The 23132-nt window shown below is 54.9% G+C and overlaps 1 protein-coding gene across 4 annotated transcripts in view; it reads left to right on the top strand.

Moving 5' to 3' along the window:
• CACNA2D2 (calcium voltage-gated channel auxiliary subunit alpha2delta 2) overlaps positions 1 to 23132 on the top strand; it is a 143742-nt gene that overhangs the window by 67017 nt on the left and 53593 nt on the right. For all 4 annotated transcript variants that reach the window (XM_021068821.1, XM_021068820.1, XM_021068819.1 and 1 more), the window contains exon 3: positions 6274 to 6390. In XM_021068821.1, the coding sequence (XP_020924480.1) occupies positions 6274 to 6390 (117 nt within the window). The remainder of the gene's footprint in view (positions 1 to 6273; positions 6391 to 23132) is intronic.

The raw sequence follows: 23132 nt of genomic DNA, 5'->3' as shown, positions 1-23132 counted from the left end.
ATGTGACAACCAGCATCACGATGTACAAACCCTGCTTATGATGCCACATACAGCTAACTGTGGAGTCACCCCACTCCAGGATGGTGGCAACATGGCATGGCCACATGGACCCTACCATGGCAGCTGGTGATTTTCAGCCGCTGATGAAGCATGCAGCTGAGTGGCTGCCTATATGCCAACTCTGTGCTCTGACAGTTCCCGGGTCCCCTCACCCTCATCCTACTGTAAGCCCCAAACCAGGCAGGCCAGGGAGGGGCCACAACCCCTGCCCCAGGGAGCTCTGGCCACACACACAGTCCAGGGCCTGGTGTGTCCCCAGAAGAGCTGAATCAGGGTTTTCGTGGTTGGGTGCAACCCAAAGGAACTGGGCTGTGGAGCTTAAGGCTGATAGGGTATGGGGAGAGCCAGGTTGTACACCCTGTCCTGGATCTGTCCTGAGTGCTCTCAGTGGAAGGGTCCCCAGGTACCTGACTATTCTATCCATCCTGTGGTCTTCAAGGGTGATTATTAGCAGCTACATTTTGATTTTCCCCAAGAAGGCAGGAGATGGGGACAGAAGCCTAGTGGGGGCGAAGGCAGGGCCAGCATTGTCCTGACCAGCTGAGGTCCCTGAGCTGATCACTACCAGTCCTTCCATTCCCATGCTTCCCTCCTGGCCTGTGTCACCATGAGCCCCCTATCCTCCCACCAAAGTCTCCCCTGATCCCTGGCACATCCCAGTAGCTGTCCTATGTCTCCAATCCCAGACCCTGTGGCTTCTCCAATGCTTGCCCATGCAGGCCAGCCTAGGGGGCCCAGTCTACCATCTCTAGGGAACTGTTGACAGGAGAACTGGGCAATTAAAACTCCTACCAACTTCTCCTTTCAGGACCAGGGACCAGACGCTGAGATGTGGCTAGAGGGGGTTTGAGAACAACAAATCCCCCAGGAAGGTCATCTCATGAGGTTCCGGAAGCTCCCCTCCCTCACCCAGCCTGCACCCTTCTCAGCGCCGTGGGCATGGGGAGAGGGCTGATTTGCTGGAGCACCCAGCCAAACCTGCAGCAGAGCCTGGGCCTTTGAGGAGACAGGCAGCAGCAGGGCCCAGCCTGCATCAAATCTTTCTCGTTCCATTTTCTTTCTGATTTAATTTTCCAGAGATTAGGGCCCGTTCACCTTCACTGCAGAGAGGAGCCTCGCACGCACGCTTGTTTTTACTCCTAAGGTTTGGGTGGTTGGTTAGTCGATCGGGCTGGTTCTGCTGGCCCTCCCCCTCCTCCCCTCCAGAATGACCCTCCTGCCTTCCGTGGGCTTCAGGCTTTTAGGGTCATCCTGGGTCCCCCAGGCTCCCCCAAACTCCCAGCTGATCCCCTGTGATCCCTTTACCTTTACCTTGTCCTTCACCTTCAAGTCTGGGGATAAATAAAATGAACAGAAATGCAGTGCGGTCTAAAGCAAAGCAAGCTTTAGATAAGACAGAACCAGGTTCAGATCTGAACTCTGCTGTGTAACATCACTTCTCTGGCCCTCAGTGTCCTGTCTGCTAAATGGGCATGATCAGAATGATCCCTTCTCAGAAGCTGTACATCAGTGAGGTCAAGTGTGTGAAGCACCTGGCCTAGGGTGGCCAGAACCAACACTGGACAAGCAGAGCTGTTCCTGTGGCCTCCACGGTCCCTCTTCCCCCCTTTTCCCTTCTTTCCCTTGCCCTTCTTGCCCTCCTTCTCCTCTCCTTTTCCCCCACCTTCCTTCTCTCCCTGGGTGGGTTGGGTGCTAGCTTAGGTCCAGGCCCCACTACTGCTGGCTTTCTGGGACTTAACAAAATGCCTCTCTAGTATGATGGAGGCCTGTCCCAGTCACTGGTCCTGGGGCCTTGTGTCTCCTGGGGTGGCTCTTTCTGTGTCCCGGGTGCCTCAGAGCTTCTCCCTTTGAGTCAGCACTGTTTGGAGCTGTGGGGATGAGGCTAGCTCCATCTGCCCCTGCAAGTATCCAAGCTTTCTGTCCAAGGTCGCCATTCCTTCAAGTGTCCTCCAGGCCCACCTCCCCTTTATGTGGAGACACCTATGGAAGAAGGAGGCTGGGCAGAGGGCCTAGAGCCCCTGAAGAGGCCTTGGGCCCCTCGGGCCCTGGAATTTCCAAGACCAGAAGGCTGGCCAGACACGCTGCTTAACAAAAGAATTACTGGAGTTGGGAGAGGATTGGGGTTGGGGCTAGCACATAAGGAGTGTAGTGCGGAGGAGATGAGGCAGATGGAGGGAGGGTCTAACTGGTAATGGGTGCCCTCAAGAGGAAGAGGATGCCTGGGCGAGCAGTGGCCATTGGTATATGGTACAGAATGGGGGAGCCAGGGACAAGGGGCTCCAAACTGCCTCCTAAATTGTCCGTCAGGGCCTCAGCTACCGCTGCTTTCCCTGTTCCTCCACCCTTCTGTCACCATGTCTCCTGCCCTCCCCCACATGTCTACCTGGTCCCAGCCAGCCTGTCCCCTGGTCTGTTGTCCGGTACCACTACCATTCACCATATCCTCTGGGCTGAAACCCCTGTCTCTTCCTCCTCCATCGTGGCTGGCATGGAGCTGCAGCAACCTGAGAACAGCCAGACCCATCTCTCCCCTTAGTCCAGCTGCCTGTGCAGAGCTGGGGGCTATGCAGGCTGTGCTGCTGTGGGAGCTGTTGGGTTTTTACAGTTAGCTTGCTGGGCCAAGGACACTAGTGGGCATGTAGTCTTGCCATGGTTGTTGAGGCCCTGCACCCAGGGCACCCTGGCCTTTCTGTTGCTTCCAAGCTGGCTAGAGACTGGGGTCAAGGGGAGCCAGTCCTGGCTGTACTTAGGAGCTGTCCTGGGCTCTCCCAGGCTTCCTGCTGGGCCCGCAGTTGGAAAGCATCCCCATAGACCACATTGGTGGAGAGATGACCTATCCCCCAGGATGAGACCATCTGCTGGGACAGGGACAACTGGAGCAGGTCCAGGGGAATGTTGAGAGGGCTGCAGCACCTGGGATGGAAGGAACAAGGACTGTTGCATCTCATTTGGGATTGGGGGACAGGTGTGGCTAGTAGCTCAACCAGCCCCAATAGCTCTGGGATTTTGCCCTCTTCTCCCCAGAAACTCCTTCTAGATCATTTCCCACCCTCACTCTATGGAGGGTTTAGATAGGCAGGGAAGGGCGGAGGGGAAGCAAGCACAGCATGAGCAATGGTGCGGCAATAGGAGTCCACATGGGTTGGGGACCCAGAGGCCCATGTGCACGTGCCAGGTCAGTGAGCTGGAGAAGCCTCAAATGCTGGCACCAGGGCCAAGCAGAAGGATGTCATGGTGGCTCTTTGGGTAGACTCAGGAAGAAGGCATGGCAGATGAAGCCCCAAGGCTCCAAGGGATAGCATACCTAAAGGCAAAAGAGGAGGACTGGCCCCAGAGCTCTGCTCTTGAACATGGAATTGGGCATATGCATTGGCCAAGGGTCCCTTGCACACAGGCCTGGTGCCGGGGGAGAGATGGAAGGGAGCCAGCCATGGCTGTATCCTATCCATGGTGTCCCTGTGTCTAGGCTCCCTTGTTATCACCTCTAGGGCTGAGGCCAAAGTGTTGGAGGATGGCTGATGGAAGAGGTACTGTCCAAAGAAGCCTGGGAGGAGGAGTGGGGCTGGAGGTGATCAGACACCAGGGAGACCAGGGGTCTCCTGCCCAGAAATGGGAGCCAATGGCTTTGGATCCTAAGGGTGCAGATCCAACTGGAAGACAGTGGAGACAATGAGGGGACTGTTCCTTCTCAGAATTCTGGCGATCCTAAACAATAAATAGTGACAATAGTATAGGCTTCTTGTGGCATGAATCTTTCAGGTTCTTGGTTGGCCTGTGAGGCAAGAACTACAGTTCTCTCATTTAATAGATTGGACACTGAGGTTCAGAGATGGAGTAATTCTTAGTGGAGTCCCTTCTTCCAAGCCCTTATATCAACTTTCAGCGTCCTTGAGTGTGACCCTGTCACTGTCACCTGAAAAACCCACTCCCTCTGCGGCCCCTGAGCCCTGGTCCTTTTGCCATGCCATTGCCTGCCATGCCAGGTTGCCAGGGGCATCCTGGACCCAGAAGGGAGGGACCCCCGAGTTCCCTGAGGAGAGTTATCAGGAGGCTGCATGGTCCAGCCTCCAAAACCAGGGCTGCCAGTGCTGTGGACAGCCCTGATTGGAGCAGCTGGGAATGACCTTGACAGTGGAATCAGATATGGGAACTTCATCCCTTGCCCTGAGAAGTCAGGCAGCTGCTCCCCCTGCTGGCATCAGTGTGTCGGGCTGCACTCAAGCAAGGTTTCAGCCAGGAGCAAGCAATGATCCAGGATTAGGAAAGGGTATATTTATGTATTTATTTATTTATTGGCCACACCCACGGCATATGGAATTTCCTGGGCTAGGGATTGAATCCAAGCTGTGGCTGCGACCTATGCCACAGCTGCAGCAACGCCAGATCCTTAGCCCATTGTGCAGGTGGGGGATCAAACCTGCACCTCAGCAATGACCCGAACCACTGCAGAGACAATGCCAGATCTTTAACCTGCTGCACAACAACAGGAACTTTGTAAAAGGTGTATTTTTAATGCTCCCAAACCTAAGAATGTGTCAAGGAGGACAGGTGAACTTTTTCACTCACAGTCATGTGGCCTTGACCTATCCTTTTCTATTTCTGAGCCTGATTTTCTCTAATAGTGGCCACTGGGCTCTAGCCTCCTTGTATTTCTCAGTGACTCCCAGGCTCTGACCACTACCTGCCTTGGCTTCTGTATCCATCACCGTCCTCCATCTGGAGGACTTTGTCCTGAGGCCGGCCGTGGGGGGCCCAGGGAACAGCCTGGCCTGGTGCCCACTTGGGGCCTTCATCCTCCCTGGCCATGCAGCCAGGCCTGTGACTCGCCCTGTAATCGTTGCTCTGTGGGAAGGAGCGACTTCACCACAAATTATTTTGTTCTAAGAGAAGGACAAAAAGAAAAGAGAAGCCGGGAGGGATGGGGGGGCGGTGGGAGGAGGAGATTGCCTGAGCCAGCTTTGAGCAGTGCTTTAACCCTTGTACTGCCAGGTGCTGGGTGGGCAGCAGGACAAGGGCTCTGGAGGCACCCAATCCCCCACCTCCTCCCTCTGTCAAATGCCAGAGGCCTTTATCTCCCCACGTTTTGCTGTCACTCTACCAACCTTATCTCCCCTGCCTGTCTGTCTCTCATCAGCAGCCTCTCCCACCTCCTTATCTCCCCCTCCTCACCTATTCTTTGTGTCTCTCCACATTCCTTCACAGCCCGCTGGCAAAGTCTGGTGGTGGCAGCTTTGTTGCGACCAACCTGTGACCTCTGGTAAAGGAGCCAGCTTGTAGCATAGCCTCCCTGAGGTCACCTGGATGGACACAGGCAGGCTCAGAGACACAGGCAGGGGTGTGCAGTGCATACACACACACACACACATGCATGCATGTGCGTATACCCAAGACCCTGCCACAAAGACACCTGCAATAACTTGCCTCTACAGTTCATATACAGCCCCTGGGTTCATCTAGCAGCCCTAACACCACCCCACCCCAACACATAGGCACATGCACCCAGATGGATGTGTGTTGAGCCATAGCACACACTCACACATGTACATACAGACTGTCAGGCTGTCACCCCCACCCAACAAGGAAGTAGGAGGGGCAGATCCATCCCCTCCATATACCTCTTCCTCCCTGATCCTTCGGAGGAATGACAGAAGAACCCCTAGGGCAGCCAGAGCTCCCGCAATAGTTTCCATAAATGCCTTGGGGCAGCACTAGCAAAAGGGGGAATGGATGCCTGAGGCTGTGTAGAGGGGCAGCTATGTGTGTGATGCATGTGTGGGTGTGTGGGTTTATGTACACATGTGGGTGTGAGAGCATCCTCATGTTGGTATGTGGTACACAATGTGTGCCTGTTGGCTCCATCTCCCTCAAACCCTGGCACCCTGCCCACTCTGCTGCTCTTAGCCATTCTGAGCTGGTCAGGGAGTGCCACTCATAGCCCCTGGATGGTGAACACTGAGTTCCAGAGAAGGCAGTGACGACTTTGTCCCACCATACACACACAACCAACACAAGCTATGGAGCCCATGGCCTTGCACTTCTTCCAAGTCTATCAGAGCAGTGAGTCTGTCCCCCAGACCTCCCTGTTCTCTCTCTGTGGCTAAAGCCAGGGTCACGGTCGGGTTAGGACTGTTCTGTGGTGAGCTGTGCAGAGAAGACATATGCACACCATGACATGGCAATGTTGGATCACCCCAGGCTTCTGCTTCTTTCCAGATCTACAAAGACAACAGGAACCTGTTTGAGGTGCAGGAGAATGAGCCCCAGAAGTTGGTGGAGAAGGTGGCGGGGGACATTGAGAGCCTGCTAGACAGGAAGGTGCAGGCCCTGAAGGTAGGTGCAGTTTTGGGTTGAAGGATGACTAGGCAGAGGGGCCCTGCACTGTGAGGGCAGTGTCCCAACCCAATGTGAACACACGGCCTGCCTGGCCTTCAGAGTTCTGGCTGGGTCATGACTGGCAGGCTGGACTGTGGCAGCTTCGGCAGGAGCAGGATGGCTTCATCTGGAGTAAGCTGCAAAGGGGTGACCTGGGCCCTCCCCTCCCTTCTGTTGGGCCTGGGGTCCTCCTGTTCCTCTGCTCTGCCTTTGTGTGTGCCCTGGGGGAGCACCTGGCCAGGATAGTGACCTACTGAAAGCTGGGAGGGTACACTGCAGGCTCTGAAGGGGAGAGGGTGTAGAGGGACCTGAACACCCCGCAGAGAAGAACATGGCCATGTGATGCTGAGAGTTGGAGCTCCTGTTCTGCTCACAACTTCTCTGCCTCCCTCTGGGCCTCAGTCTATACACTCTATTCAGAGAGGTCATGCCTGTCAGCTACCAAGGTTCTGTGATGTGACAGGACCTGCTGGTCCACCCTGATCATGTCTACAAAGCCAGCAAACCCCAGTACTCAACCCGCTGTGGGGACAGCGGGAGGGAAGGGGCTTCTGGAGCTGCAGGATGCCCTGGGCAGTTTGTGCAGTAAAGCGGGGAGGGGGTTCTGAGCTGCCCCCAGATCAGAGGCAGAACTGCTGCTGTCCCAGCTGTGTCACAGAGAAGCATCCAGTAAAAAAGAATGAAGTACTGATACACATGACAACATGGATGAACTTGAAAACATTATACTAAGTGAAAGAAGCTCATTACAAAAGACCACCTATTGTGTGATCCCATTTCTGTGAAATGTCCACAATAGGCAAATCCATAGAAACGGCAAGTACATTAGTGGTTGCCTAGGGCTGGAAGGGAGGGGATAGGGAGTGTCTGCTAATGGGTACAGGGTTTCTTTTTGGGGTAATGAAAATATTCTAAAATTAGATTGTGTTGATGGTTGCACAACTTTGAATATGCTAAAAAAGCACTGAATTGTATAGTTTTTGTGGGTGAATTTTATGTTATCTCAGTAAAGCTCTTTTTCTGAGCTCTCTTTCTGAGAAAGGCTGTACAAGCCATGCCCAGGCTCAGGCCAAGGGCCTGACAGGGTCAAGTCAGAGCCGCCTAAACCCCTACCACATCTAGGCCCCGGGAGAGAATTAGGACCCCCTTTTCCAGGAACTGGGCTCTGCTGCCCCTGTGTGACCTGGAATCATGGAATAGGGAGAGACTGGCATCCTGGGACCGGAGCAGGTGGGCCCTAAGGGCCTCCCACTCCGTATGGACCCGGACGACCCAGAACTGGGCCCAGCCCAGCCTGACCTGGGGGATCTCCTAGTCAGGTGGGGAGACAGTTGAGGAAGTGAGCTGTCATGAGGAGGAGGCAAAGCCACATCTTCAGCTGCAACCATCATCCCTGTAGGGGTCCAGCAGTGTCCCCCGGTTGTGGGAACCATCCGCTCACCTCACCCAGCCAGCACACCATGTCCCACCTCCTTGCCTTTCCTAGAACTGATCACGACCTGGACACTCTCCCCTCCTTTCTCTCAGTCTCTGTCTCTTTGTCTCTCTCTCCCTGCTTCATTCCAGACCTCCCATTTGCCCACTACTTCCTTGCTTTGCTGCCCATCGCCCACAGACACCCAGTATGAAAAGTACAGGCCACCAGCTCTGAACTTGTATCAAAACCGTCTAATGGGAGTTCCCGTCATGGCGCAGTGGTTAACGAATCTGACTAGGAACCATGAGGTTGTGGGTTCGATCCCTTCCCTTGCTCAGTGGGTTAACGACCCGGCATTGCCGTGAGCTGTGGTGTAGGTTGCAGACGCGGCTCGGATCCCGAGTTGCTGTGGCTCTGGCATAGGCCAGTGGCTACAGCTCCGATTCGACCCCTAGCCTGGGAACCTCCATATGCTGTGGGAGCAGCCCAAAGAAATAGCAAAAAGACCAAAAAAAAAACAAAAAAACGTCTAATGGATTTGGCACCCTTCATGCCTTTAGGCCTGCTTCCTACCCCAGCTTTAGAACTAGTCACCTCGATGCGGGGTGCTGAGTGGCAGCAGTGACAAGATGCCAACTTGCCCTGAACATATGGAGGCCAGGACCCAGGCCCTGCCTGTCTTCTCTGACAATCACAGGGCTGGAGTCACTCCCCATGCTCCTTTCCCCACTTCTAGAGGAACAGGCAACACTGACAGCTTGGGGACGAAGGAGCCCAAAACATGGGGTTCTAATCCCAACCCTCTCCCTACACCCCACATGCCGGACTCTGCCCCACGAGGCAGTGCAGATGTCTGCCTCCTTCCCACTGCGCCCACAGCCCAGGTGCCCATGGCCTGGCACAGAGTTGGCTCTCAGGGGAAGAATGATAGGAACAGGCACTCACTTATTGGGTACTCACTGTGATGTGTCATTCCGACAGCATCACCCTAAGGGAGGGGGGACACTGAGTCTTGGACATGGCATGCATTAGGCCAGGATGTGACAGAGTCAGGATTTGAACCCAGGTCACTGTGACCCTAAGCCAGACCCTTCACTTCCCACATTATTCCAGAAGTATACATGGAGCCCAGCACTCTCCTGGCCAGGGAACGCCCCCTGCAGTGCCCCCAGCTCCAGGCTAGAAAGATGCTCCTGTCTGTATCCCCAGAGGAAGAAAACGACTGTCCTTCTCCTGCCTTGGTCCTAATTGTTCAAGATGAGCTTTGGTCTTAATTATGTTTTAAATTTGCTTTTAATCAAGTCCTGGCCCTTTTCTCCTTTCCCACATTTGTTTGCAGCCTGAGTGCCTGTGGAGGGAGGGATGTTGGGGTCTGGACCCCCCCACGCACTCCATTGTCCCTCTTTCTCTGGACCCCATCCAGTAATCCAATTTAAATCCCCTTGCTCTGGTCTGGAATTTTAATGTGGGGCTTGCAAGGAGAGAACTGAGCAATGCAGGACGGAAGTTCATTGTCTCATCTAATCAGGGACAATCAGATGTTTGTAACAAGTTTCTCCAAGCTATACAGAGTGATTTACCAGGTGAAGAGTCAAGCAGAGGAGTTCCTGTCGTGGCGCAGTGGTTAACGAATCCGACTAGGAACCATGAGGTTGTGGGTTCGATCCCTGCCCTTGCTCAGCGGGTTAACGATCCAGCGTTGCCGTGAGCTGTGGTGTAGGTTGCAGACGCGGCTCGGATCCCACGTTGCTGTGGCTCTGGCGTAGGCTGGCAGCTACAGCTCTGATTCAACCCCTAGCCTGGGAACCTCCATATGCCGCTCCAAGAAATGGCAAAAAGACAAAAAAAAAAAAAAAGAAAAAAAGAGTCAAGCTGAGAAGGCCAGGTCAGAGACTTTGCAGCACACGCAGCCAGCATTCCCCAGTGCAGGAAACCTGCTGGGGCCTCAGCTTAGGAGACACAGAGGGGATCTTCTAAGAGCTTCTACTCTCCAGATGGGTTCTCTGAGCCAGGGCCTGCTCTGTTAGGGTCTTGAGTCCCAGGAGGGGTAGGAAGGTGCCTAAATTCTTATAGCCCATTGGAGGCAGAGCTGGACCCAAATCAGGTCTCTCCTGTGCTCCCAGCTGGGGCCTCTCTCAGAGCCCCTTTCTCAGAAAGGTCATCTCTTGGTTGTAGTCCTTCCTCCATCCACTCATCAACATTCAGGAAAGACCTACCGGATGCCAGGCTGGTGCTGGGAGTACAGTGTGGAAGGACAGGCCCCATTCCTGTCTTTCTGGAACGCTCAGTCTGATCTCATTCCAGGCCTTAGTTTCTTCCTCTGTGAAATGGGGACCTGAGACTGTCCCTGCCCAGTGCTTCTGGTTTCACAGCTCTAGGAGCCATCGTTTGTAAAAGCCACAGTGAAAACAGTGTCCCTGAAGGTTGTACCATTTTCAGCACCTGCCCTAGCACCCAGAACACTGCAGGTCTATCCAAATCCTCCATACAATTCAAAGGTTAATCCTCTTATTCCCATTTTACATTTGAGGAAAATCAGCCCCAGAGAGGTTATTCTATTGGACCCCAGGTCTCACAGCAAAACCAGACTATAGATCCAGGCACTTGGGCTCCAGATTCCAAAAATTGCCCTCCCCCAACACTGCCCTCCTCTGTGCTACCACTGGTGGCCACCCGGCATTTGCTGTGCAGAGGGGGAAAGGGACGAGGGAAGAGAAGATGGGTCCCTTCTGGCAGGGGCTTGCTCTGGGACGACCTTTTGACCTTTGACAAGTCCTTACTCCCCGCAGCATCATCCTTGGGCAGTAGAAACAAACCCTGAGCATCCTTCCCAGTTCACACCAAGATGCCTAGGTGGATGGGATGGGGGAGGTGCAGCTGTGGCTCTGGTTTTAGGGGCTCCAGTGAGCAGTGTTCCCACCATAAGTGGCCTCTCTGGGGAGCAAGCATCATTTAAAGAGTAAAATTAAAAACCCTTCTGCACACAGCCGCCCTGCTTTTGCCACTAATGGCCACTTAACCCAATTAAACTGATGCATTGTTGGCAGCGTGGCTGGGTCTGTTCAGGAACTGGGCTTTGGGCTGGGTATTCAGAGGAGCAGGAGGAATGAGCCAAGGAGGGAGCCAAGGTGCCAGGGTCTGTGGGGCAGACAACCCCTCTTGTCAGGAGGGAGAATATTCTGCCTTGCTCCCATGTATTGCTGCTTCCTTCTGCAGCCTTCACCTAATGCAGGGTTTCTCACTGTTCACTCTATTGACATTTTGAGCAGGATGATTCTTTGTTGTGGGGGCTGCCCTGTGCATTGAAGAGTATTCAGTAGTGTCCTTGCCCCCTACCCACTAAGATGCCAGTAGTATTCCACTCCCCCAATTAAAAGAACCAAAGATGTCTCCAAATATTGTCCCCTGGGGGCAAAGTAACCTTTGGTTGAGAACCACTGGTCTAATGGGACAGAGAGATGCAGCCATATTAAATAGAAGCCCTACAAGCAGGGGGGATATTGGGGACCTCAGAGAAGTATAGGCAGAATGGAACAGCCCCAGCAGGAGGAAGATCCCTTCAGTTCAAGGCAGTAATAGCGAGTCTAGGGCAGCCTGGAGGAAGCATCAAGGATTTGAGGGGAAAGTCTGGCATTCGGGGGCAGCTGGAGAACAGTTCAGAGCTGAGTCCGCAAATGCATTGGTCGGTAGGGGTTGGACAAGCAGATTGGCCCTGGGAAGACAAGGCCAGGGGTATCACCTACTGCCAAGACCTGGCCCAGCATAGGAGCCTCATGAACATCTGTAGAACAGATGCCAAGGCTATGGCTCTGGGTTCTAGCTAGAGGTCAGCCTTTGGGGTCTGACTCCAGACCAGGGAAGCTCTAAAAGGCACGGTAAAGATGGACACACAGGCAGGGAATTCTGTACCATTGGCTGCCTCCACCCACCCTTCTCTGGGCAATTAAAAGGTGTTTATGTGGGCCTGGCAGTGGCTTCTGTCCCCCCTCCATTATGAACATTAAGAGATCTTGACCCTTCCACTTTCCCACTCTTGAAAGGAGCCACAGACACATGGAGCCAATTAGACGCACGCGTGGGTGCTGAGAGCCCAAGCAGCCTTTTCTCTCTGATTGCAGCATTTATGGCTGATTATTCTCCCCTCACCCAAACAGCACTGCTGCTTCCTGGCAGGGTGCCACCACCACCCAGAGGAGCCAACTGAGGCCCCCAGGGATAGGGGAACATTGAATTGATGAATGGGCATCCACTGAGTGCCAATTGAAAGGGAGCCCTCAGGCACCTCCGCTGAGAGCAACGGCTCAAGAACAGAGGTCAGAGGGAGCTCCTTGCAGGAGGTGGCCTTCCTGGGTACAAGAGGGATGGCAAACTGATGTCCACTCACCATACACCCAAGGGTCCTTGGGGTCGGCATGAGCTTTGGGCAAAGATGCTGCTCCCAGCAGCTGGTGGACATGAGTGTGGGATGGCCTCCCCTGCCTGCATCCCCACCAAGTAGCTGAGAACCCAGAGACCCTAGGAGGGCCCCCAGGCTGAGCTGGCAGGGCAGGGAGCTGGCCTCCCTGGGAACAAAGAGGGAGACAGTGCAAGTGGGGCGTGGCTAGGGAGTGACCAAAGGATCCTCAGGAAAAATATGTCATTCCCTTCTCTTTGCCCACCTGCCTGTGCTAGTGGGGGTCAGATGAGGGCCTGGCTTGGCCTATCAGGCCTCAGGAAGGGCCAAGCTGTAAGCTTGAGCCTGGGCTTCCCTGGTCCCTGGGATTGCCTCTCCTTGCCCCTCCTCTGAGGTACAGGAGCCTCAAGAGGGGTCAAAACAGCTGTGGTTATTCCTCACATCCACAAACAAAGGATGAGTCTCGGGGCCTGGAGTGCGATGTCCCTGAGGCCCACAGAGCCTGATGGATCAGCCTTACACACACACACCCTGTGGCCCAGTTCTCCCCCTGAAGGTCAGAGGGAAGGGCTAACTGCAGCCACGTATCAGACCAGGGAGCTCTGCATCCTGCTTTCCCTGACCAGTAGTGCCCACCTCCTATGAGGTGCATGGCTGAGGTGCCCCAGGCTCAAGTCTCACCCCAAGATGGGGTTTCTGAGCCTCTTCCATGGCCCTGCTCATGATGCCAGGTGCATCCCCAGGGAGCAGCATTTAGTCTCCCTGCCATTCTCTTGCTCACTCAGTCATTTAGCAAACTTTCTCCACTGCCCCCAGCCTGACCCTAGGCACGGTACCATTCTCCGCTCACTGTGGGCCAGAATTCCTATTTAACAAATGAGGAAGCAGAGGCTCAGAGACGATGCCAGTCCATCTGGGTGAGACAGGCAGAATTCCCCCTGCTGCCCTGGCTCCTATGCGCCTGTTCCTCCCAGAGCTCCCAGGAATTGGGGGGAAGCAGAGCCATGCTGGCTGGGGCAAAGAGGAGGCCCAGGGTTGGGAAGGGAAAAGGTGGGGGTCTCCCAGGCAGAGGGCAGAGCATAAGCAGGGCTTAGAGGCAGTATCTCAACTGAGAACCTTGGGAAACAGCAGGTAAGGGTGGCTGGGCTGGAGAGGGTTACACGTGCAGGCTGGGAACCATTGGTCCCGTTCCCCTTTTACTACCCCTGTGCCCTGCCTACCACAGGGTGGGAATCTAGGGCATGGAGGGTGGGTTTGGCCATATGGAGAAAATGAACACTGGGACCAAGGGCAAGTTACTGGACTCCACTGTCCAGATAAGGCCTCCACTGAGGGAGGATCCTCTCCTGCTTCTGCCCACCTCCCAGGGGGTCCTAGCTGGCAATGTTAGGAGGCAGAGTAAAAGAGCCTGCAGATGCCACAGGGACAAACCAGTCTAATTCAGGATCAGAGAAGCGAGAAATTTAATTGAGTTTTAATAGCGTCTGACCCTTTGTTCTGAAAATCCTCATGTACAAGGACTGGGGGAGGGTAGTGTGCCTCTAAGTCAGGGCAAGCCAGTGGCCAGGCTGGTCCCTGCCTTCTAGGACCCCAGACTTAGAGGAGACAGACAGCAAGGCATGAGGCCCCTGTGTGCAGAACAGCTGACCTGGGAGGGGCAGGTCTAAGAAGACAGCCTGTAAGAGGTGATGTTTGAGCCGAGCCTTGGAGGGGAGGGGTGGTGCCTGGGGAATCCCAAAGGTGGAGAAAGGAAAGAAGGAAGGTGCCTAGTCCTGGCCTAGCAGTGGAAATGAGCAGAAGTGACTCAGACTGAGTCTGCTGAGACAAGGGTTGCGGGCTGGGAAGAGAGCCCAGAAGATGCAGTTTTGCATAACGGTTTCCACTGGAGGGAAGGGAGTGGGGAGGTGACAAAGGCAGGAGGCAGGGCTCACCACCTGAGTTCTGGGGTAGTAACTGTATATCTGTAAGTATGACCCCTTCGCCGTACAGGCAACCCTGGAAGCAGCCAGTCAGCTCTCGCAGCCCATTTGCTGTGGTTTAAAATACACAGTTAGTAGTGCCTTTGTTGTGCCAGTGGGCACCTGAGGGAGAAGTGAATCTTGGGGATGCTGGCAAGGAAGACACAGTGCAATGGACCTGACCCCAGGGTTGGGAGCACTGGGGTGCTGCAAAGGCCCTCAGGCCTCTCATGGATCCCTCAGCTGTCTTCTCCAAGCCTACATGTGGACCAGCCCCAGGTGCCATGGTGACCTCAGACAGGGGGCCCCAAAATTTACCCTGGCTCAGCACATCATGGGATATCAGTGCTTCAGGTGTCCTTTGCTTCCTTCGGCCTCTGTTTACTGAGTGCTGAGCACCTGCTATGTATAAGCGCAACACTAGGTTGCCAGGGACAGGCACAGTGTACCTTTTACCTGTGGGGCACCTCCCTCAAGGAATACAGTCTGCCCAAGGTGATGCTGATGTGACCCATGCCCCAGAGTGTATAGCCAAGGTGGTAATAAGCCCATGGATATTGACCAGGCCTGGCTCTGCGGAGCAGGTGCACAGATAAGGTGGGGCTTGAGGCAGAGGCGGGCATGGGCTGTGCCCAATGCAGATCCTTGGAGTCTAGCCAAGAGTCTCCCTCAGAAAGATGCAGCGTGGCATGTAATACATGTGACCAGGCCCAGAGCAAGAAGGTGGCGAAGAATTAGGGGCCCCACTCACAGCTGTGCTGCAGCCCTCACTGTGTACTTGAGCAGCACCAAGCCTTTGGCAACAATCAAGTCTCTGGGCCTCAGTTCTCCTACCTGTTTGGTAGGAGCAACAAACATAGCCTCACAGATCTGTCATCAGAGTTTGTGCCCAGGCCTTGGTGCCACCAGTTCAGTAAGGGATGCTCACAGAGGTGTCATGTGAGATAGGCCCCAACAGACAAGACTGACCTGTGCTTCTTCAGCTCCACCCTGCCCATAGGCCAGCCCTGGGCTGTAGGACCTATGGCCAGCCTTCTCCTCTTTGAACGCCTCGGCAAGGTCCCATCCCCAGCTCCCACCTCTGTAGGCCACACTATCCAGGCTGCTCAAGGATTCCTGCCTCCTGGCACAGGCCTCAGGGCCCTTATTTGAGAGGCTGGTCACGGTTTCCGGGCCCTTTGTTCCAGCCTTCCTGTGTTTGCCCACTCTGTGCCTCGGTGAATGGGAGTTGCGGCATATTTGCTGTGTCAACACCAGCTGGAGCCCAGTTATCAAGATAGCAGAGGGTACAAGGACCCATCCGCCAGCTGCCCGGGTGCCTGGGGTCCAGCCCCTCCCTGACCAGTTGCAGTGGGTGGGTGAGTGGGCAGCTCCCATACCTGACCCATTCACCCATAGGACTACCAGGCCTGGGCTAGGCAGGTGTCTGGTAGCATCAAGGGCAGCCCCAGCAAGGGAATAGAACTTGAGATGAGCTGGCAAACCCCTTGGCATAGCTCAGGAGGACTTCCTGGCAGAGTCAGCCCTCACGCCTTTGCAGGCAAAGTTTGGGGCTTTCCTACACCCTCTGCAGAATCCCCTTGACCTCTCCAGCCCCAGCACCAGCCCCTTCCTTCTGGGATTCCCAGTTATCAGATCTGGAAGCTTCAGAGAAGAGGAGGCCTGAACAGTCCGGCAGGTAGACAGATGTATGGACAGTCAGCAAGACAGCGTCCATGAGAGGACTCAAGGGGGCCTGAGCTAGGCAAGCTGACATCCATGTGTGTGCTGTGTAGGCGTGGGTGGGTGGGTGGGTGGGGAGCTACAGCCCTGGGGAAGGGAGGGGTGGGCAGTGCCTGTCAGAGACAGACAGAACAGAGGTCCAGAGAGGGGAGTACTTTGCTCTGAGCCTGGAGAGATTCTGGTTTCCACTCTTCAACCAAAGCTCTTTCGCCATTTGGGGCCAGGTCAGTGTGCCACATGGCAGAGCTGGACCTTTAAATCCTATTTACTTCTAAATGAGACCCCCACACACACCTACTTCATCAATAGGTTTTCCAGAAATGAGCTTTTGAGGGTCACTCACCCAGGAGACAGAGGCCTCTGGGTCATGTACTGGCAGCTGGATCAAAAGGCAGAAGGGCCCATGAGGTCTCAGCTACAGCACTGATGCATCAGCTGCATAGCCTTTGCTGGTGACTTCCCTTTTCTGCATCTCAGTTTCCTTATCCATAAAATGGAGTGATAAGAGTCCCCCCAGCTGGATTGCTGAGAGGATTGGCTTAGCTGAGACTTGGCCAGCTAGACACGCACATCCCATGGGGTTATCACTGTTATAACTATGGGGCTTGGGCCACAGGGAAGATCCCAGTCACTTGACCTCACTTTGGTATTTTGTGGAAAAGCATCCCAGATACCTGGAAGCACAGGGAAGTAGCCCTGAGGCAGATGCTGAAGGAATGGAGGTATTTGCCTCTCAGAGGGCATTCTGAAAAAGGGAATAGCATAAAGGGGTCCTGGGGGTGAAAATGGGAGATCAGGCAGAGTCCATTGTGACTGCTGAATTAGTGGGGGTGGGGAGCGGGGCTGAGCCCCTCTGAGTCACTGATATTCATGTGTAGGACACCCACCACAAGTGCAAGCCCCAACCCAAAGAGGAGGTGGGGGAGGAGGTAGTGGGGGAAGCACATGTGAGTGTGTGTGTGAGAGCTCCACAGTCTTCTAGTGATGACACAGACCTTTCCCCACCGCCCATGTGCATACCTAGGCCTCCTTTTATCAAATATTCTTCTGCTAATCTCATCTCCCTGGTTGACTGCCGTGTAATTAGCTCATTTTGCAAAATATTGCATCTGTCATATTTTCCCCTTGCCTTTTCCTTCTCCCTGGAAAGGGTAGGAGTGGATGGGATGGGGAAAGATTTCTAGGCATGGGGCCACCTCACAGGTCTGCTCTGGCCCTGCCTCCTACGTGTACAGATACATGCACAAAGGCCCTCAACACACATCCCAGACTGAGGGCCTTGTGAGCAGATGAAGGTTGGTGGCAGGACCTGAGAGTGTCAGAGCCCTTCCTGTGTCAGAAGAAAGGGATGGTCCTAGCCTGACTGAGCCCTGCCCTTGGGAGCCCTTGTACGCACCTGCTCACACCCAGGAACTGCTCAGGCCCAAGCCAAGCTCAGACTAATGAGCTACTAAGTGACTTAGCCCATGGTGGACATGTGTGTGGCAGGCAGGTTGGAAGTGAGTAGGCAGGGAGAAGGGACAGGATGCCTGATGGCTTCTGCTCGGCACAAGTGGCCGTGCATGGATGGACTGAGCCCCAGGCATGCAGCAAACACTTGGTTAATAAGAACTCCAGTGATCTTTCATTATTACCTTTCCACCCACTCTACCCATTGGATAAGGTCCCACAAAGGGTGGGGTGCCCCAACCCCCATACCCTCCCACTCACCCACCCCAGCCAGGGTCTGGTTCAGCCATGAGGTGGGGGCTGTGGGGGGCGGTGAACCGTGGACAGTGGGTCACATGTGGCCCAGGCTTTTCCCTGACGAACCATGACAGCTCCAGCCTTGTCCTCCTCCCTGGAAGCTGAATATCTGCCCTTCTTGCCCCCAGAGGTGGGGCCAGGCAGACGGAGCAGCGCGGAGAGAGCCATCTCTGCTAAGCCCCCGCCCCACCTCCCCCATCCATTCCCAGATGGAAACTAGAGACTTCCAAGGCCTCGACTGCGCAGAGAGCTTTCAGTGGCTCAGACCCTGCTGCAGTGGGGACCCCAGGTGGCTGGAAGGATTGGGCGCGAGCCCTCAGCTGGTGTGGCCTACTTTCCCTCGCACCCCCCCCCAACTACCCCCACTATCTCCCTGCCTTCTCTTGCTTCGACTCCCTCGGGATGTGAATTCTCTTAAACTTTTAATTAAAAACATTCTCCTTTCTCCCCCCAAGGTTTGCTTTCCTATGATTCTCCTCTTGGAAGGAGAGATGGGGGAAGGCGGGCAGCGGGCAAGGAGTGGAGGTCAGGCCTTTCTTGGTCTCTTTCTGGGTCTCCTGGCTCCCTAGGGGAACCAAGGCTTGGCCCAGAGGAGGCTACCGGCTGTTCCTTGCCCTGGGTCACCCTTCCTGACTTCCCAGCTCTAAGGGCTCCACCCTGAGTGCACAGCCAGATTTGAGGAATAATACCAGCCCCCAAGGGCCTTTTGTGCACTCCCACCATGTTCCACATAGTCACTCAAGACTGCAACAGCAGTATCCATTTGCACTGAGTAGAAAGCACCCCTGCTTTCATTTGAGAGTGCTCTTAGCTTCAGCCACCTCGCCTGTTGTTCACAGATGAGGGGAATGTCCCACAGGGTACCCGTCAGGCAAGAGGCAGCCCCGGGTTGTATCGTGGGCCTCAAGATCACCAACTGGGTCCAGATGCTTCACAAGTTACTGGTTCAGCTTGGGCACAAAGTCAAGTCCTGGTTCATGAGATCAGAGCCCCAGGGATGCTGGGGACACCGATCCTTGTCGTCAGAGAGCCAGAAGAGCTTCTCAAACTTTGGGGCTGGATATGGGCTGGCCTATGCCCCCTGCTTCAGGAAGCAGCCCATTAGACTATCCTTGATTCTGGAGGGAGATGCCACCATGTCCTCAGGTTCCCACTTCAGAGCTGGACCCACTCTGCAAGTTCTTCCTTGAGTCAGACCATGAGTCCTCTGGCTGAACCCTTTCCTTGGTTCCACCTCTAGAGAACTTTAACTTGGACTTCCTTGTCCTTAAGTCCTCCCTTGCCCAAGAGACACTGAGTCACCACTTCCTCATGGTCCTGTCTCTTCCCAGCTCCTTTGCAGGTAAGGACCTCCATCTTTGGCCCAGCCCAGGAAGCCTCCCGCAAACTCACAGTCTCCTCCAGACACATCCCCATGTCCCGTCCTGAGATGCTGCCACCACAGGTTGTACTTCTGTCACAATGAGGGCAGGCCCCCTTATTGCCCCCAAAGGCTAAGGGACTTGGTGAGGCCCGAACTCAAGGGAGGAGTGAGGACCTCACTAGCAAGGCCTGCGCCTCCATGGGGCCCACCCCACGACCCTCACCTCACTCTCCTCTCCAGTCTGCAGCAGTGACAGGGAACACTGCTAGCCCTGGTGCAAGCATTAGCATGTGCCAGAGAAGGGGCTGCGATGAGGGCATTGGCCCTGAGGGGCTAGGATCCTCACCTTCTAGGCTGTCCTCAGCACTATCCTGACACCTCCTGCATGTGTCCTGCTTCACAGACCTGGAGGTCACCCTGACTGGCCCTGGGAACACTCAGGGAGACAAACCCACAGAGGTGGGTGGGGCCACAGCGGGATTTGGGGAATTAGCTGGGAGGAAGGATGGGCAGGCCAGAGAGGGATACCAGCACAAGCAAAGGTAGAAAGGGCTCTGAGCAGGGACTGGCTGGAGGTGAGAGCAGTGCAGGGCCAGGAAAGTAGAAATGGCAGCAGCGGGAGGCTTCAAACCCCGGGCATGGGATTTAGACCTCAGGCATTGGAAGCCCTGGTAGCCTCTTGGGTAAGGCAGGGGTATTACTCATTTTACAGCATATGTCAAGCACCTACTGTGTGCCAATGCCTGTGTTGTGGCCTGGCCCAGCCCCCAGGCAGTGCCCACATCCCCTACATATGCTCCATGGCTCTGGGATGGCGGAGTAGGCTGATTCTAGGGGAGACCCTCTGCATCCCTTACAGTGGGAGGAGGGGGAGATACAGCCTTTTTGGGCGAATAGGAGCAAAAGCACTGTCCTGCCTCTGATAGCATTGCCATCTCTTCCTGTCTCACTTCTCCATTAAGATCCAGTAATTTCCAAAGCCGATACTGACAGGCATGGGGCAGGGGGCTCTCTTCCTCCCACCACAGCACATCTCAGTGCTCCCTGAACCCTGCCATGCCAGGCTCCACTTATGCACTCATTCCCCAGGTACCTATCTGTATCTGCATTTGCCAGGCTCTGTGCTGGTTGCTAGGGACTCCCCATTGACAGGGGAAAGATTGGTCCTACTCTCTAGGACCTTGTGGTCCAGATGGAAGGCAGAGGGTAGACAACTGACATGAAGGTATATAATGGAGTGTCAGAGGACAGTCGCAGCACGCAGGCCAAGAGCGAGTGTCAGCTCCCTGCCCCATCCACAAATGCAGACCTGCAGCATGAGCAGGGGTGAAGCCACTGAGAAGGTGGTGGTAGCTCAGCATCGAGCCCCATCTCCCCACCAGGGACATAGGTTCCTGAGAATTGGTGGGGTCTCCCCTGCCCGCTTCCTAGCCCTGCCCCTGCCAGGAGGCTGAGTGGACAGGAGCATCCCCCAAGCTCTGCAGGCACCACCCATGCCCAGCAGGGTCAGCTGAGTGGCACCTCTGTGCAGGTGGTTAGACCACGCAGGGTGGGCACAGCAGGTGGTACTGAATATTCCTGGGTTGCCCAGCCCAGGCCACCCTGAGCAGCTGTTGGCGTCAGCAAGAGAACTCCATGTGCCCTTTAGAGTTCACAGCAATGATGGGGGGACCCGCCTGAGGCCAAAAGATAAGTGTAGTGTGTGTGTACTAATGGGAGGTTGTCTCTGGCTGGAATGTGCCCCATGTGCACATCAGGGATGGCGCTGGGTAGAGATCTGTGCCCACGTGTATGGCTGAGGGGTGGCCAGGGCTTTCCGAGGCAGAGTCTGCATGCGTGAGGATATGAGAGACGTGTGGCATGTGCCAGAGGAGTCTAAAGAGCTGGGGTAGGAAGGGAGGGGAGACCTCTACTACCTCAGGGTTCTGCTGCACTGCCACATCCCTTGTTCATAGGCACTCATGTGGGCATGCTTCAGGCACCCACAAACGTTTGTGTGTATAAAACCGTGTGCTTGTGTCCCACATCCTGGTCTACAACCCCAGTAACACACCCAAGTCCCAGGCCCTCACGAGAGTGCCTGCAGGTAGACTGGCACACACATCCACAGGTAGTACATGTACAAGTGTATGTCTCAGCCCTTGCATGCCTGCACGTATATATGTGTGTACCAGGCAGACACACATGCACATGCACATCCCTGCCTAGAAAGCCCTTGTCACTCCTGGCATGCAGCCCTTCACAGCTGCCTCATCCCTCTCTCCAGTCTTCGCACGGCTGCACCTACGGGCGGGCGGGCCCAGGATGAATAACTCTATTTTAAGATGGGGCAATTGAGGTGCTGAAGGGAAAACAGGCTTGCCATAGACTCACCAGCCCTAGCTGGGACCCACGCTCCCCTGCCCCACCTATGGGGTCCAAGACAGAGGGTTGGGGTTTTCAGAGAACCCCGATTCTTGTTTGCTCTCCCCTCAGAAGGGGCTCCTTGAACACCAAATCAGCAGCACATCCAAGGTCTCCCCACAGGGCAGCCTCTGAGCTCACAGTCATAACAGTTTGGGGAGGAGAAACCTTTTCCTGAGCGTCATGCACAAAGGTGGCCGGACTACAGGTAGAGGAGAAATAAAGGTGTCAGCCAGGCCTCTGTTGCCAGCCCCGAAATTCTCTCTCCTCCTCCTGCCTTTCTGGGACTTTCTGCTCTCCGGTCTGTCCCTCTGGCCCTGCTTCCTGTCTTAGCCCTCCACACTCCCCTCTACCCTCCAGGAACACTTCTGGGTTTATTTCAGCAGCTCCTGACATTCCCATCTGGGAAGCTCTCAGAGGTAGGCCATGCTCTCAGCCCCCACAGACCCAGCCCTGGCCCAAATAGAGACACAGGAAGAATCAGACCCCGCTATGACCTCAAGAGAACTTGGCCCAGGGTAGCCAGCCTTGTAAACCAGGCTGGTACCTGCCCCATAGTAACCATTGGCTGTGAGAGGCTAAGCAGGAAGAGGCCTTGTGCAGAGTGCACCTGAGCTGGGCATTACGAGGCAGGAAAGAACTGTCCAGGCAGAGAAGGAGGAGAACAGCATCCCAGGCAGGAGTGTTATGTGCAAAAGCACAGAGGTGGGAGAGTGTCATGATAACCACGCATTGTCAAGCCCCCATCTCATACCCTTGAGTGTCTGTTCAGCTAGACATTTATTCTTTTGTTTATTCACCAAACAGTTACCAAGATCTGGGCCCTAGGGCTTCCAGGAAGGAAAAAAACAGCATTGTCCCCATGTCAGAGATAACACAGTCTGCTGGGAAATTACAGGATGGAGCAGTGAAGTCCTTGATGAGGGCACGCAGGCACTGAAGGAGCCTGGAAGGGAGGACTTGACGGGGATACACAGGCACTGAGGGAACCCCAAGGAGGGGTATGATGGAAGACATACGGGCATTGTGGGACCTCCAAGGAGGGGTCTGGCCAGGCTGGGGCCTACTTGTCAGCATTTCTTTTTCATTTGTCAATATTCGGTACCTGATCTTCAGAGGAGGCCCTCATGGCTGGAAAGGCCCTTGGCAATCCAGGTCTTTATCCTTCATTGAATAGACAGGAATCAGAGGCCCTAAGCCCGGAAATCAAGTCTCCAGGGCTCCTTTTCAAGAGTGCAGTTGTATCAGATTGTCCATAGCCAGACCCAACCATAGACTCACACAGGACTCAGTCCTCTCTGGGCAACACCCCTGAAGCCCAGAGGTGGAGTTGCAGGCCCAGGAGGCTGCTTTGGGTGCAGAGCCAACCCTGGATCAGTGCCCTCAGAGTGGGGCCTGTGTCCTTCTCAAGCTGGCAGGAGCAACTGGGAACCTTGGGCATTTCAATGAACCTCGATTACCCACCACAGAATGGCAATGTGGCTTCTGGCTTGCCTACCACACTAGGTGATTGTGAAAATAGGGAGTGCTGGCCCCCATGACCGAAGCTGTCCAGTGGCCTTTCTGCCCGGGGGGAAGGGTGGGGTGACCTAGGTCTGCCTTCTGGTGCAGCAGAAGGGCTGATGGTTGGCTTCCCCTCCTCCTCAGAGCTCTCAAGTCATCCGTCACTTACAAATTCTCTTCGTTTCTAAATAAAAT

The sequence above is a fragment of the Sus scrofa genome, chromosome 13 (assembly GCF_000003025.6).
Source record: "Sus scrofa isolate TJ Tabasco breed Duroc chromosome 13, Sscrofa11.1, whole genome shotgun sequence".
In the NCBI taxonomy this organism is placed as follows: domain Eukaryota; kingdom Metazoa; phylum Chordata; class Mammalia; order Artiodactyla; family Suidae; genus Sus; species Sus scrofa.
This window is presented reverse-complemented; position numbering and strand designations above follow the sequence as displayed.